The following is a 17,250-nucleotide window of genomic DNA, read 5'->3' as shown; positions in this document are numbered from 1 at the left end:
CTATTCCTATAAATATGGGGTAGTTTTATGATTTACAAAATGGTTGGCAACTTTAGTAGCAGTGCAGATCGGCCAGTGTCCTCTGACATTGCTGACCGACTATAATGCTGCATGCACACAGTTATCACTTGGCCTTACTCTGTGCTGCTTCCTGATTTATGTGCCTGAATACTTTGTGTGTGTGTATTTTTGGTGTATGCCCTTGAACTTTGATGCACTGGAACAGTAGAGCATCCTATCAGAATGCTACCACATGCACCACTAAGCTGTGACACAATGTGACCCAGAGATTTGACCCCAACATTCAGTAAAGACTAAAAATATGACTTCCAAAACCATTCCGACTCTAAATTCCAATTGGATGAGTAAAATTCAAAGCTATTGTAAAATGACTATGCACACTGTCTAGCATACTTTTATTCTCAAATGAAGAGCAAACAGCGCATACGTATATCTTTTTTTTTTTTCCCTGAAGTGTTTTCAATGTAGACACGAAATATCAAAGTGATTTGCTGGTTCAGCGGTTTTGGTTTGGTTTGGTTTCTCTTTCAGTAGGCGTGCATTTGTGTTTTGCATCATAGTTTCCAGTCCTCGAGGGTCACGGGACGCTCTCGCTGGCCATGCAGCACGATAAAGCAGCCTCGAGTGACACAAAATGAGGAAATCCTGTGGTTGGAGTGATTTTTGTCTGTTGGTTATCTAGGCATGTTTTGCGTGCTGCTGTACTTGTTAGCCTCGCACATAACGTGCATGTCAGGCTATGTTTCAGTCGAATCTACCTCATGAGATTTCCAAATGACAAAAATACCCTCACACTTCAGTAACTATCACGCATGACTTACGCTTGATCAAGATTTTACGAGCTTTCCAAATTGTAAATGCCTCGTATTTTGAGATAATTACTCTTGTATGCAAAAAATGCTGCACCCCTGAGATGAATAGTTAGGCTGAATTGCTGTAATAGCTGGCTAGCTGTAAAACACACACGGTTTAGTTAGGTTTGTAAAATGGAAAATACAGGCAATTAAACAGACATTTTTATAGATTGAAATCCGCCTCAGACATGCAGGCGATAAACATCATGGAAGGTTATCTGATATCATATCACATTATGTTGATTGGTCTTGTTACCGATCTGACCTTCAAGATTTCTTGTCTGCACTGTCTAAGTTAATTTGCTTAGCAGCTCAGACTGCAGCTCCATTCTAAAAACTAGTCAGCTGCATCATATCATATGGTCCGAGCATGCTTTTTGTTTGAAAAGGTACATAATTCTGCTGCCTTCTAAGTTCTTTTCTTTTGACAAAATGGCATTGTGACAAGTAAAAAATATTGATAATTTAATTGATAAAAGTCATTAAAAAGTGATTTTTTATTTCCCTCAATTATTTATGGTACAGCTGCATGATTTGGGGAAAAAATCTAATAGCGTTTCTGTGATTTTTTTTTTTTTTTTTTTTTTTTTTTTTTTTTTTTTTTGTAAAATGCATCCCAGTTCTTTTTTGGCGAGTGTCTCAATCAGACTGTCACTTCAGGGTGCCAGCTTCAGCAGAGGAAAACTCAGTTTCATTTGCCATATGAGATCTAAGTAAACCATTGATGGCGGGTGACAATTGATCACGTTTTAAACCAAGGCTATGTTCACACTTGTAGTTCGGTTCTCTTGGTTCTTTTGGTCTGGACCAAAAAAAAAAAAAAATACATTTAGTCCTGTTTGCTTAGCATTCACACTGTCATTTTTTAACACCAAACCTAAAGATACCACACAAAAAACAACAACAACAGCTTTTATGACGTACAATTTGCGGCTGAACTTGTCAAACATCCAAAACAATGCTGTGTGCTGGGCTAAATGTGTGTACATATGATAGTATTTTGACCAGCTGAGAACTCGTGAAGAGTCTGAGATAAGTCCAATCTGGTAACAGAATCTAATTGTGTTTCTTCTCCGTTTTTCAAACCAAACGTTTTTTTTTTTAGATGTGTTTGGCAGTAGACTAAATTTAAAGGCACTGTTGATAGCTGTCACATGTCAAATTGTCAAGGTCATAGATGAGTCCTCTCATTATGAGTGCTGTCAGCATGTGTCTGACCTGCTGCGGGGGGCTAGGAAGAAGGGCATGGGTGTGAGGAGATGCTCCATGGATGGGGGGATGGGTTTTAAAAAAAAAGAGATGGGGGTTTTCACATACATGATGACTCCCATATATAATTCATGTTGTTGTAGGAAGCAGGTACCAGTTTGAATTTAATTTCAGTAAAGCCTTTGGTTTGGTTGTTTAATAATTCTCTTCCGTAAATCACAAAGATTCCAAACAAAGTGCGTGCTCGGAAGGCTTTGCGGTTGAGACAGTATTTTGCATGTCGGCTGTTCAGTAAAGCTGAAAGAACACGGTTTCCCCCACCCCCCACCTGTCTGTCATCAGTCGACGTGTTTTGCAACATCTTTCTTTGAGAGCCGATCCACTTTTTGAACTCTTGTGTGCATTTCTTCTAGTCTTGTCGAAACATGTTTCGTCAAGCGCATATTTTTGGGATACTTACAGTTTCAAGTCCTAGCACTGACACCTTTCCTCTGTAAGTTATAATTAGTAGTCGTTTCCAGCCTAAGGGATTGGCTGTGGCCCAGAAAGTGTCTGCACTGGAGGACTGCAGAGGTGTGTGTGTGTGTGTGTGTAGCCTTTTTGTCCCTTTCATTTATTTTTGCTGCTGAAAATGGGGGTTTGTGCCAGCTTTAGACCATGACTGCTTTCTGTCATTGTATATTGTGTTCACATCACATGATTTGGACTTCAGTCAGAGTTAAAATATTTGATTTTCAACATGCACTTAGGTTTAACTGCACTTATGCTTATGACTTTAGTCTTAAGGCCCTTTCAAGAACAATAACTATAAAGATGACCATAACGATAACTATCTTAGCATTCACACCAAGAATGAAAACCATAATGATAATTTTAGCGCCCACACCAACGAATGAATGATATTAAGGTTCTTTTTAAGCACGCGCTGCAGGTTTGTCATCTGCCGCTTTAAATGCTTGAGCTCTTTGAAGCGGAAAGGATTCTGATTGGCTGTCAATGTTTTTATTGTTTATCAGCTGGAAAAAAATTGTTCTTAAAGTTTATGATATGCAGTTTAGCCAGACTTTTGACTAAATGCCTAAACACTATTATAAACTTCACCTTATTCTGTCCTTGAGCTGCCTGCTTAAATGGAAAAAAAGACCATCTAATTAATTTGAGTTTGACATGTAAAGAAACCAGCCACTGGTTGTTTTGTTTTTCTTTTTACCAGAAAGCTATTATACAGCAATACACTTGTGTGAAATAACAATAATAATTTGGCACTTTCTGCGAGTGGTTGTACAGAAAACACTGGTAAAATGGTGGACCGTGTGTGTAGACTCTGATCAGATATCTTTTTATCTTACCCTTTTAGTGCCTCAAAAAAGTTTTTCAAAAAATATATTTATAAATTTAATAAGTTAGAATGAAATAAACTTTTTATTTTCTAAATGTCTTTTGTTGATCTTATACAATTCATCCATGCATGTTTAATTTGTAAAATATCTTTTGAACTTTTAAAGGGTTAGTTTACCCCAAAATTGGGTTTTCATTAGGTTACTCACCCTCATGTCGTTCCAAACCTGTAAGACTTTTGTTCATCTTCGGAACACGAATGAAGATCTTTTTGATGAAATCTGAGAGATTTCTGTCCCTCAGTTGACAGCTACGCAACTAGCACTTTGACGCTTCAAAAAGTTCATAAAGAGATCGTAAACAACTAATCCATATGAATTGAGCGGTTAGGTAAAAAAATTCTGAAGAGACTCGATCGCCTTATATAATGAACAAAAATATTTATTTTGTAAAACACAAAAAAGACATTTTGAAGAATAAACTGGTCTTAATTCCATGCAATTAAAATGAATGGGAAATTGAACTTTTAAGGAACTTTCCAAAAGCATCATAAAAGTGGTCATTACAAGCTTACAAGAATGTATTCTAAGTTCTAGCTATTAATTTATACAGTAGCCTGTGAGGAACAGATTATTAATTAAACTCAAACTAGTAGGCTACATTCTCAAAAATGTTTTTACTTTTATAATTTAAGGAAGACATACTGAATACCATACAGGTTTGGACCAATAAGAGGGTGAGTAAATGATGACAAACTTTCATTTTTTTTAAGTGAACTATCCCTTTAGCCTTATGTGAACAACACGGTGAGAAGCATGTGTGTGGATCACGTTACTAAATTGCAGGTTACTAATAGGGTTTGAATGTTTAAAGTTTTTTGACAGACAGCGTCTAGCCCAAATTAAAATTTCACAGTGGCATGTTCCAACAAAGTTGATTAGTGATTAAGATAATAATGATTAGGATGACAGTGATGATAATCTGAACATATTACATGGGTGGCGAAGTTTCAACAGTTCCGACTGCCTCCGGGTTTTCACTCAGTCGTGGTGGAACGTCCAGCAGGATTTCATTCACTCCTCTGTTCTCAGAGAATGCAGTAGGGTAGAGTTACATCTACCATGACATATTTTGCCACAGGGAGGTGACTGGGTGGTATTATGTTGACTGAAAAACTCCTGCTAAGCTAATGCTGGTATTTTTACATCCCTGCCAATTGAGCGTAAAAGCATTGCTGTCTGTGGAAAGTTTTCACAGCTCTTGTGTCAATGTCAATGTTGTTGGATGACTATGGGGGGATATGACCTTTCTGCTTTTCTTCAAAGGTGTCTACATTAGGTTCTGAGAAATGGCAACGGTCCTATTAATTATACATTGACCCTCACATGAAATAATATCATACACTACCTTTATTTCCCTGACATAGAGTAGCAACATCTCTGTATTGACTCCATCGATAAAGTAGTTCACCCATGAATGAAAATTCTGTCATCATTTACTCACCCTCATGACTTTCTTTCTTCTGTCAAACATATTTATATCTGATTGTCTAAGCTGCTCTTTTCCATTCAATGAAAACGAATGGTGACCAAGATTGTCAAGCAAAATTTTCAGTGATTAACAACTTAAACTTCAGTGTTCCTTACAGAAATCTGTTTTATGGTTTCAGAAGGCTGAAAAAATATGCTTTTTGCTTAAAAAAGCAAAACACATAATAAAAGTGGTCCATATGACATATGCTTTTTTTCGTCTGGCTGCGATTAATCGAAATAAAGGCGAAATCAGTGTGCAGCTCACAATCCTGTGTTTTCAGTGGCTCGGTTCACAGTAGGGCTTTCTGCAATTTTACATCCAAATAGGCTCTATGGTTTAACACTTTTAAATGAATTAAAACACCCATAAACATTGTCATTTTACAGTTTTATTGTAAAAGGTAACACATTATTTTAGTGTCTTTGTTACACATTACATGAAGTCACTATAGTAATAACTGTAAATTATGCATAATTATACATGCAACTAGAAAAATAGCATTTACATTTCCCACCACAAATCGTGTAGCACTGACAGCATTACAATTGCAGCTTGAACATTTTCCAAAAGACATCCCTTTGTGTTTCACAGAAGAAAGCAAGTCATAAGAGATTGGAATAACTTAAGGATGAGTAATTTTTTGGGTAAACTATCGCTTAAAAAACGTTTTCTCACTTTGTTTGGACTATAGCAGTGATGTTAATGGGGGGGGGGGGGATCACAGGTTAGCTCAGCTGTTTCTTTCGTTTTGTTTGGGTCTTAGTATGCAGGACGCCATAGAGAAGAACGAATGAAGGTATTTCTTAAGAAGATTGAAAAAGCAGGGGATCATGTTACAAAACGGGTGATGCGACTGCAGTCACTGATGAGAGCTGCAGTAACCAGGAACACAGTAAAGTGTCGAACATGCTTTTGACGTGTTTACCATCTCATTTCATCTCCGTCTTTTGTGCGGAGAGTTTCTGTTTATGGCGTTTGTCACATAACCTTCTTGCATTCAGTAAATTTTTAACATAGCTGTCTGTGCTAAAAGGGCCATGTGTTTTGCTCTCTTCCACCATTAATGCACTTGCAGCATGGTGCTTGAGTTTCGGGCATGTCTAATGGGTGAATCTTCATCTACCCCCTCTGTTTGCATTTTTTTCTTGATTAACATTAGCACAGGAACCCTGAGTTCTTATTGCTTTGTTTGTACTGAGTGGTCTTCCTCTGGCTTCATTGTATTTTGGGAATATCCTGTTTTTGCATTGCAGTGGTTAGACAATTGTAGTTTTTGTCTTGTCTGACACAAGTCATGCCATCATGCTTCTATAGCTGAGGATGCTTTAGGGGCGATATATATTGCTTTGGGAATTTGGCCGTCATGGGTGCTCACTCTGCATTAAACACAATTTATCGCCCCATTGCATGTTTATGCAGTATGAAAGTGATTCTCAGGCATGTTTATGTATGTTTGGTACTTATTAATGATTTAATGCTCTCCCCTCTCCTCACGGAAGGTTTCATCTATCACCCCCCGCTAACTACATGGTACTCTGAGCCATGACTTTGCCTTGGGGATTGGAAGCATGCATTACTTTACATTTTTTTATTCATTTGATATCCTGCTAGCTTGTTTAATAACAGGGCCTGCCATCGCATCTATTAAGGAAACCCCTGCTCAAGATCCCTTCATTTTGTAAATGTAATTTATTCAGTCTGTTGGGAATCGTCTTATTTATGACCTCTATTAGCAGTAGCAGTTGTGAGGCACTGGGACTTTTATTCCAGATTAAGCAAGACATTGTTGGAATCGCAGGTCATATGGTTACAAAAATAACATGAATAAATAGCCTACGTTTTATAATTTTATTTATTTATTAATTATTATTATTATTATTATTATTATTAAACATATTATTTAAACGTTGGAATTGTGTTTAATTAGAATAATAATAATAATAATAATATAAATAATATTTTTTTTTTACTTTATTTATTATTTAGCTGGAAATATGGTTTATATTGAGATAAAAAAAAGAACAAAAACAGTGACAATAAAAATTAGTTTTTGTTTGTTTTTGCCTATTAAAAGTTTTCTCTTTGGGCTTATTAGTAGTAGTATTTTATTCACAGAAAAAAGATGGGGACTGGAAATTAAACTAACCAACCTCAAGTCGCATCATGCACACGAGTGCCATCGTGCAACATGTCTGACCACCATGTTTATTTTTGGTGAAATTGAATTAACTGTACATTTCTTGCTGGGGGATTTTGTGCAGGCTTTCTGAAGACTGATTACTCCAATTCCTAAGATTTTTGTTTGAAATATTGCACCTCACAGAACTTCAAATTTCTCAATACCTTATATTTTTATTACGTATGTTTAAATTTCTGTAACTTTTTTGTCTCATATTAGAGGGCTACAAAAGTGTTCACATGACGCCTATATTGTAAAGTAGAATTTTATTAGTTTCACTGTACTCATCCTTGTTAGTGCATAGCCTCTCCTTCTGAAAGTTGTAGAGGTCAGAGCACATTGTCATAACTGTACTATTGTGTTAATGCTCTCAATGCCTTATTAGCCTCTCTGGTTATGAAAGAGGAAGGCCATCCTCAGGTCTTTTAGCTCCAGGAGCCGGGACGTGTTCTTCTGGAAGCGGCATTTTTGCGTTGTTACCTCACCATGGCTGTAAATAATCCCTCTTATGGCTTCCAGATGTCCCCTTGCCAGAGAAGTGGATGTGGGAACACACTCTCAGGGCCTAGTATTCCTCTTTGCATCCTTTGCACACACTCCTGTCCCTGAATACAGCGGGGAGGGCAAATTTACACAAGCTCACGCAGATTCTCATGAGCGCCGTGTGACGCACACCCTTAACCAGTCTGGTAGGAGACACAAAGACGGGACGTGTTTTTCCAGTCCCAAAATGCCAATGAGTTTACTTTGACACTTACTTTCAAAACCTCAGTATTTGTATTTTGCATAAATTTCATCCCTTTGTGTACCAGGGTTATTATCGTTAAAACAAAAACTATGAAAACATTAACTGAAATAAAATAAAATATAAAAAAACAAACTTATTTTAGTTTAACTTAAAGCACTAAAATAAGTAAAAGAAAAATTACACACACAACAAAATTACTAAAATATTAGAAGAAACTTTAATAGTATATCAATGATACTAAATAACACTGCCTTATACAACCTCGCTATTACCATGTCAACCATTCTTTGAAAGGATGATAAACATCCATACAGTCAGTAATGTGGCGAAGGTGTTTACATTTACAGCACTGCAGATTACCTCACTCTCATTTGTCATGACAACCGTTGCTATGTTTGACATGCCCGTGTTGTTTTATTAGGTTTTTAGGTGAGTGATACTGGATAGCTATTGTTCGGCTGCCAAAATTAAACAAGAGAAGCATCACTAAAACTATTATTGTTAACCCACTGATCCTTAGATACATAGGGCGGAGCTGGCTTTATGATGCACAGGTATCGCATGCATTTCTCCATTGACGGGCCCCTCACTCGATCCACGTTTATTTGTTTTTACTCTATAAAGACGAGCTTTGCAGGTCCAATTATGTTATGGTTACATAGAGATTCATGCTTGCAGAGTATTTTATTCAGTGGTTGTTTTGCAGTCCATGCTGTCTGTGGCGCTGCGGAGTCTTTTAGGACTCTATGGTTTATGAGCATTATATGCCTGGTTGTATGTTGTCGATGGTGTGTGTGACGTAATGCACGACTCCCACTGCAGTGGCACACTTATTTTACTAACATGTGGCTGACGTTAATGTGTCAAAACTGTTGAAAGTTTCTTAGAGGTCAAGCGTGGCTGATTCTATCCAGGGATGTCTGAAGTTATTTTTGCCCTGTCTCAGTGGTAAGCCATGGGCGATATGAATTTAATACATCCAGTCAAATAGCACGTTGAGACTGTTTTTGAACTGATGCCAGACTTACCTTTGTCTTTTGGTTTGCATCCATCAAGGGGTGTAACGATACACTCACGATTCGATACAAATCGCGATACTGAACTCATGATATGATACTATCGCGATATTTTGAGCCAAAATAAAGAAGTGTTTTTTTTATTTTTTTTTTTAAGTAAGCTTTTGAACATCCATGTTTACTGTGTCGTTGTAAATCTGTTCATCATATAGGCTAAAGCCATTGGTCTCTTCAGAAGACATGGATTTGGATAGACCACTCCATTGATTGTAAAAATAATGCCTTTATTAAATTTTTTGGATCTTTTAAGTTTTAGAGGAATGGACTTTGATTGGAGGGGACCGAAGTCTCTCAGGTTTCATAAAAAAAATCTTTATCTTTAAAAATATAATTTATGTTTGGAAGATGAATGACAATCTTTTAGTTTTGAAACAACATGAGGGTGAGTAGCCTACATGATGACAGAATTAAAATTTATATATTATACCTTATAAATACAGTAAGCTGAGCCTTGGATGAACTAACTCTATCGCAAATCATATATTTTATATCAACGATAAATATTTTTATATCGCGAATTTCTCGATATAGCAATGTGTCGTTACACCCCTAATCAAGTACTAAATAAAGAAAAATCGAATCTAATGTACTCTTTTTTTTATTTATTTACTAGATTATCTATAATATCCACTACCACATGTTTATTTAATATATAAGCCATATTTCCAGATAGAAGATATATTGTAATGGACTCTTATTTAGATTTTTTTGTTGTGTTTTGATTAGTTCCTGTTTCTCTGCTCTGTTCTTTTTTGGTTACTGATTATCTCCTTGTTTTTTTAGATGGTTACGTGTGATTATCACCTGTCAGTCATTTGGTTCGTCTTTTGTATTTAAACTCCCTGTCTTGTCCAGTCCCTGATCGGTTAATGTCTTATGTAAAGTGTTGTGTAATTCCGTGCGTTCATCATTAAAGCGTGATCTAGCCTAATACTTTAGTTATGCTGCCTACCCTTACTTAACGGTGTTTACACATAGTTGGTATTGTTGGCATGTTTTTAGCTGTCATCATCAGGGTGTGAGATAAACTACCTGTGATATGTGACTGTGACTACTGTTACTGTTAAATTAGCTGTGGGTCAGTTCTTAAATGTAATCACAGTAGTAATGTGGAGCCGTTCTGATGAGATGTAATGACCTGGTCGGGTAGTGAAGGCCTGCTGGGACCAGAATGCCTTGGAGCCACCAATTGTACCTTGGTGATCTACCCACTTATTTGCTCTGAAAGACAGATGCTGTAACTTCAACAGAGAATGACCCCTTAAAGGGTTAGTTCACCCAAAAATGAAAATTCTGTCAGTAATTACTCTCTCTTATGTTGTTTCAACCCTGTAAGACTTTGGTTCATCTTCGGAACACAAATTAAGATATTTTTGATTAAATATCAGAAAAACAAAAACAAAAAAAAACCAGAAAAGTTAGTAAAAAACATCGTTAAAATAGTCCAAGTGACTACAGTGGCTCAACCATAAGTTTATCAAGTGACGAGAATACTTTTTGTGCACAAAAATAACGACTTTATTCTCTGTGGGCCTCTGAGTGAGTTCACGTAGTGTAACAGCGCAGCGCTTCTGTGTTGTATGTCACAAGCATCACACACATGACCAGCGTCGGCCAATAGTGAGCCTACATTCTGACATACAACACAGAAGCGCTGTGCTGTTACACTACGTGACCTCACTCAGAGGTCTTTCCTGGGCCGGCAACTTTCAATAACATAGAAGCCTATGGAGAAGTGAGACAGCTCTCAGATTTTATCAAAAATAAATATCTTAATTTGTGTTCCGAAGATGAACGAAAGTCTTACGGGGTTGGAACAACATGAGAGTGAGTAATTACTGACAGAATTTTCATTTTTGGGTGAACTATCCCTTTAAATAGAATTGGAATATCATGTGGGGAAACATTTGATTTATTCTCAGTTTATATTATTAGATAGGGAAAGTATTTTTTACCTCTTCTAAAAAAAAATGTAACTGGTATTGCCCGTGTGCCACAATGCTTTAGTTTTCTGGATGGTTTTAGCCTTAGCAAATACGTGTAATAGTTTTTCAAATATTGTGCTATATTTTTAATTATTTTTGTTAAGGTTCAATCAATGTTTTTTAATGGTTGGATTTGTAAAACCAAATTTTTACATATAGAAAAAGGTCTCAGAAGTTGGTTTCTAATAGCTGTATTTTTGCACTTTGATGTCTAATGCATTTAATTTTTACTTGCATTGGGGACCCAAGGTATTTAATCATTTAAAAAATAGTTTGAACGTCATTGCATTATTGAATAAAAAAAAAAACCCAACTTTTTCACAAAAGATGAAGCACTCTTTTTTGGTAAAAAAAAAACAAGGCTAAGAAAGGTGAAATTAGTTGTTTGCACATGCATTTGGTTTCATATTCTGTTGCAAAGGAAATTCATATTTTCAAGTGCAGTGTTTAAAGGGATAGTTCACCCAAGGGATACTCACCCTCAAGTTGTTCAAAACCCTGTATGAATTTCTTCTGCTCAACACAAAAGAAGATATTTTGAAGAATGTGGGTAACCAAACAGTTGATGAGCCCCATTGACTTCCCTAGTATTTTTTTCCATACTATGGAAGTCAATGGGGCCCTGGGCCTGTTTGGTTACCCACATTCTTCAAAATATCTTCTTTTGTGTTCAGCAGATTTGGAACAACTTGAGGGTGAGTAAATGATGACAGAATTTTCATTTTTGGTTGAACTATCCCTTCAAGTTTTCTGGATCCACTATATATTCCAGGAGAATTTTCATCATTCATTTATCCACTTTGAAATAGCCAAACCAACCCCCCCATAACAGTTCAGTTTGACTTGTTTGTTGTAGTCTGACAGGCATTTCCTTATTTCTCACAGGGCCAGACTTTTTTGAATTTCTCTCCTCTGCACAATCCAATATTGCTATGGCAACAGAGATGTCCCACCCCGTGTGCATGATGCTGATTGGAAGAGATTTAGGGACAACATTGTGAGTCTGCGGCAGAGGCAGTACATGTGCTCCATGGAAAATCTTTGCTACAGCACACCTCAGTAATGTGTACAAGAGCCATTAGATGAGGTCGAGCTTTGATATTTTAGGAAGGTCAAGCTTACCTCATTCTGAGGGTTTAGAGCTACATAGACTGATGATGGCAGGTGTGGGTGGCGTGTTTGAACTCTTGTTGAGGATAAACATGGCAGATTTTTAACCTTATCGCACTGCGGTTGAGATCATCCACTTCTCTGTTCCCATGTTTTCCCACTTGTTAGATATCTGAGCCAGGGATGGCAGGTCTCCGTTTAGGATTGGCTACACCCTGTGAATAAATAGCACGTACAACATTGCTGTAGTAAAATAATTATTTATTTTACACAATATTTGAAAATGTTCTGCATTCTTTTTTCACAAATAAATGAATTGTTAATAACATACAGTTCAAATGTTTGGGGTAAGCTTTTTGTATGTTTTTGAAAAGTTTTACTCAAGACTGCATTTATATGATCAAAAATACAGTAAAAAAATACAGAAATATTATTACAGTTTAAAATAACTGTTTCTATTTTAATTCCTCTGATGGCAAAGCTGAATTTTCACATTTGTGTCACATGATCCTTCAGAAATCATTCTGATATGCTGATTTGGTGCTCAAGAAACATTTCTTATTATTATCAATGTTGAAAACAGTTGTGCTGCTTAATATTTTTTTGGAAACTAAGATGCATTTTTTTCATTATTAGAACATGAGTAGAAAGTTTAGAACAGCATTTATTTAAAATAGAAATCTTTTGTAACATTATACATGTCTTAACTGTCACAATTGAATGTGTTTTTGCTCAATAAAACAAAGTATTCACTTCTTTAAAATCCTACCCCAAACTTATGAATGACAGTATATTTATTCATGTTTTTAACAATTTTATAATTTGGGTAAAAGAAATAAAAATAGTTGTTTACTTGTTTGTTTTAACTGATTTTGTCACATTTCTTTTATTTTGTTTTTACAGCCAAACCTTTCACATCCAAGGTGAAACAGATGCGCTTGCGCAAGGAGGATTTTGAGATCCTGAAGGTGATTGGACGGGGAGCTTTTGGAGAGGTATTTATTGTTCTTGTTTCCTTTGGAACATTCTTTTTTTTTTAAATACCTGTAATAGCCCCATTGCAATATTTAATGAGTTAGTATACTGATGATTTACCATAAACACAGGTATGTTGCAGAGTAAGGATATTCTTCATGTAGTGCTTCTAAGAGCCTGAGGCAGTTGATGTTCTTTTGTAATGACAGACGTGTGATGTAGTCACTGGGGAATGTGTGGTGTACAGGTAGGCCAGGAAACCAATACTATTAGGTTACTTCGTGAGGCCTGGCTGATTAGAATGGCCCGTCAAGTGGGAACCCCAGCAAATGGTTATGGAATTTTTATTCAGGTTTTATTTCACAGTGAGAAAATAGCTCTGTGACACTTTGACGGTTCCAGAAATAGTCCACCCAAAAATAAAAATTGTCATTATTTACTTTAGTACAAAATTTACCATTTGTAACCCATGCAACTCACTCTCTTCCTATAAAAATAAAAAAAGTAATATTTTTTTGAGTAATATCTTGGCACTTGAAATATTGCGTATTACTTAGTTGTACAGAATATTTTTATGATCGTTTTATGGTATTTCTTCCATCTTTATTGAATCTTGAAGGCTTTAGTCCTCATTCAGATAATTTTTTCCCCATTGAAAACAAGTCAAGTGGGGTTTGGGATTTGCAATACATAACAGATTGACCAAATTCTCATTAAGCTAATCCTTTAAAATACAGATCTGCCTTAAACAAATTGCTCAGAAATCAAGTACCTTAAATTTTCCAAGAAGTGAAATACATTAACAACTATGTCTACAAAAAGACAGTTTTAAACTTTCTTAACAACGGATAGGTTTTTCATTATAAAAATGGCAACACATTTATTAGATTTGGTGGATGGAAATACATCAAAGATCCTTGAGGTTAAAGTAGATTTTAAAGGGCAATATTTGTCAGTCCTTGGGTTTTTCTCCACTTGTCAACGTCTGGTGAGCTATGATTCATCTATGCCCGCCTCAGTGGGAACGTTTTCGTCTGACACACCACTCGACAGGGTTTCCGGCCTCACTTCAGTCCAGCTGGAATCAACAGCTCATGGAAACCTAGCAGAAAGTCTGTTCTGCTTGACGTGAGCCTGTTGCCAAAATAACACGAGAATGGAAGCCATGCAGCTGTGAGAAAACGTGCGAAGGAACAGATTGAGGATCAGTCACACACTTTCATCTCCTGATGGATCAGGAAAGGCTTTGGCGAGAAGAAGAAGGGCCGATGACATCATTTCCTGTGAAGATTTCTGAGCCAGTAGCTGCTACTGAAATTCGAATTTGAAGACAAAAAAAAATCGTTTAAGATCATTAAGAGTTTTTTTTGCATTGTCACATTATTTTAACACTTCAACACATTTAAATCCCACTTACTGAAGTGCATTTTTTTTATTAAAACTGTGTAGGGTGTGGAAAAGGACATCACATACTGTCATCGTACACTTGATGGCAGAAAGCGAAGAGCAAAAGAACTTTGAAAGAGACTCCCCTATCAGCAAAGTCAGAGCCAAGAACAGTGTGCTCTTTCCTGATCAAGTCACTGAACATTGCCAGAACACTGTTGTGTTCGCTGATCATCATTTAATAGAGTGAAGACATCACACATCCAACTGAGCCTAATGCTTTATATTCCCTCTTTAAGGCAGATGCTAGATATGATCATTGTTACTTTCCTGGGACTATGATCTCATGACATTCACAGGCATCTGTTTTTCCTTGTATTTGAACTGTACTGTTTGTGGTCTCACAGAGATTGAATTTGCTGCTTATTGTTACAAATAATTGCCCGCTTAGACAGGAATAGACTGTCTGACTAACGTTCATAATGTTTTAAAAAAAATCTCTTTCAAATAAATGATGTTCTTTCTATTCATCAAAGAACCCTGAAGAAAATGTATCACGGTTTCTACAAAAATATTAAGCGGCACAACTGTTCTCAATATTGATAATAATAAGAAATATTGTTTGAGCCAAATCAGCATACTAGAATGAATTCTGAAGGATCATGTGACACTGTTGAAAAATGTAGCTTTGCCATCACATGAATAAATTATATTTTTATACATATAAAATACATTTAAATAAGTTATTTAATTTTGCTGTATAATTATACAGTTATTTTAAATTGTAATATTTACTGTTTTTACTGTATTTTTAATCAAATAAATGCAGCCTTGGTGAGGATAAGAGAATTATTTTTAAAACATTTAAAAACAAGCTGTTTTATTGATGTCTTTCCCTGGTTAAAACACTGGCTGGATCCGAAATATGCTCCCCTACAATATAGTTGGCTAAAAACAGTATGTGACAAAAGAAGTATGTCCGAATTCACAGTACTAATAAAAGAGTTGGCAAAAAGTACCCAGGTGACCTACTACTACCCGGCGTGATTCTAAAGTGTGCATATACGATGGACGCTTTACAATTCCATGAGGCCACGGGAGAGGTTTTGTTAATGACGGTGAAGCGACACAACTGACGCTGGGAGGTCACATGATAATGAAAACGTGTCATTGGAGAAGCGCTAATTAAACATCATTGTAATTTCGGTCATTGATTTCGGCCCTCCAAAACCATTTCAGCCTAAAACCGGAAATAGACATAATTTCGGTGCATCTCTTCTTCATTAGTTGCATTTAGTTCCTGCAAACTTGCAGTACCAGTAGAAATGAGCAAATCTACTGTACTTTTTCTGCTACGAATGCTAATGGCAGCACTTTTAACAAACAAGTTAAGTAGCAGTTGTGTAAATGGTAATTAAAAAAACACTGTTTCCAGGTAGAATCATGTTTTAAGATCACATCAAGACTGATGTTCTTGTCTTCCTTACAGGTTGCAGTAGTAAAGGTGAAAAATACAGACAAAGTATTTGCCATGAAGATTCTCAACAAATGGGAAATGCTCAAAAGGGCTGAGGTGGGCTGATGTTTTTACTGACATCCCTTGCTTTTATTCAGCAGATTTGATCCAAATAAACTAACTGCTTTAGCTGCAAATTACAGCAATGTTTTTCTCAAGACTGATTTTTATATAATGTGCAAATCTTGATCCAGTTAGCATCATGCTTGACCATTCAGCCGATGCAGCCGTTTCTCCTATATCCCTGGCATGTCATTCCTTAGCTTCCTACTAGAGTGTTACTCCCTCTGTCTTTACCAATTACACGATAAACCACTTAAAAACAAACAGTCTTTGCTCTATATGATTCAGAAAGCATTCCTCACAGTGGAAATAGACCCCTTGGTTGGAGTCATTCTAAGTATGTGGGGCACATTTTTGATCGCTGACTCTGAGAAGTGGTTTTCTTTGACATTTACCTCTTTTTCCCTCAGACGGCATGTTTTCGGGAGGAACGGGACGTGCTGGTGAATGGGGACAGTCAGTGGATCACAACGTTGCACTATGCTTTCCAGGATGAGAACAACTTGGTGCGTGAGAACTCTCAAGCTCACATTGAGTCTGATTCACATTCACTTGATAAGGTGCAGAAGGGGGGCATAACATGATCATCCGTCATGACTTACAGAGTTTCAAGGGACACTGTCTTACAGCCGACTATATATTTATCTGTGCCGTGTTGTGTATATAGCGTGACTGGAGAAGAGGGTCTTCGATATGAACTATTATTTTAGTTCAGCTTCATGAGTGGGAGTGTGAGGAAATGAAACTGGAGGAAGAGGGCGATAAGAGGTTTTAGATGAAAGCATGTCATGGATAACTGAGATGGGATGGGTTAATCCGAGGGTAAAGGGAATTTAAATTGTAAACTGTTTATGATTGATATCTTTGTTTCCCATACCTTTTGTTCCCTTTCTTCTCTTATTTCTGTCTTTATTCACTCCCTGTTTTTCTCTCCTCCTAGTATCTGGTGATGGACTACTATGTAGGGGGAGATCTGTTGACTCTGCTCAGTAAATTTGAAGATCGTTTGCCTGAGGACATGTCCAAGTTCTATCTGGCCGAGATGGTCTTGGCTATTGACTCTGTGCATCAGCTACATTATGTTCACAGGTGGGTCCTGGGATCTTTAAACCAGGGGCCAGTTGCGTAAACATAACCATTATGTTAAGACTATGTCTTACGAAATAGTATGACCAAATAGCAGTTAGTTAGGTGTAATCAGTCTTACTTTTCGCAATCAAATTAGACCAATCTACATTATGTAACTGACTTAAAAAA

The 17,250-nt window shown here is 36.6% G+C and overlaps 1 protein-coding gene across 3 annotated transcripts in view; it reads left to right on the top strand.

Annotated features, from left to right (window-relative positions):
• Positions 1–17,250, top strand: part of cdc42bpab (CDC42 binding protein kinase alpha (DMPK-like) b) — a 61,897-nt gene that overhangs the window by 5,128 nt on the left and 39,519 nt on the right. For all 3 annotated transcript variants that reach the window (XM_056269548.1, XM_056269547.1, XM_056269546.1), the window contains exons 2-5: positions 12,957–13,048; positions 15,904–15,987; positions 16,404–16,499; positions 16,934–17,082. In XM_056269548.1, the coding sequence (XP_056125523.1) occupies positions 12,957–13,048; positions 15,904–15,987; positions 16,404–16,499; positions 16,934–17,082 (421 nt within the window). The remainder of the gene's footprint in view (positions 1–12,956; positions 13,049–15,903; positions 15,988–16,403; positions 16,500–16,933; positions 17,083–17,250) is intronic.

This window comes from Rhinichthys klamathensis, unplaced genomic scaffold (genome assembly GCF_029890125.1).
Source record: "Rhinichthys klamathensis goyatoka isolate OS25496 unplaced genomic scaffold, OSU_Roscu_1.1 h1tg000281l_1, whole genome shotgun sequence".
Taxonomy (NCBI): domain Eukaryota; kingdom Metazoa; phylum Chordata; class Actinopteri; order Cypriniformes; family Leuciscidae; genus Rhinichthys; species Rhinichthys klamathensis.
Note: the sequence above shows the minus strand (reverse complement) of the source record. Positions and strands in the feature narration are given on the sequence as shown.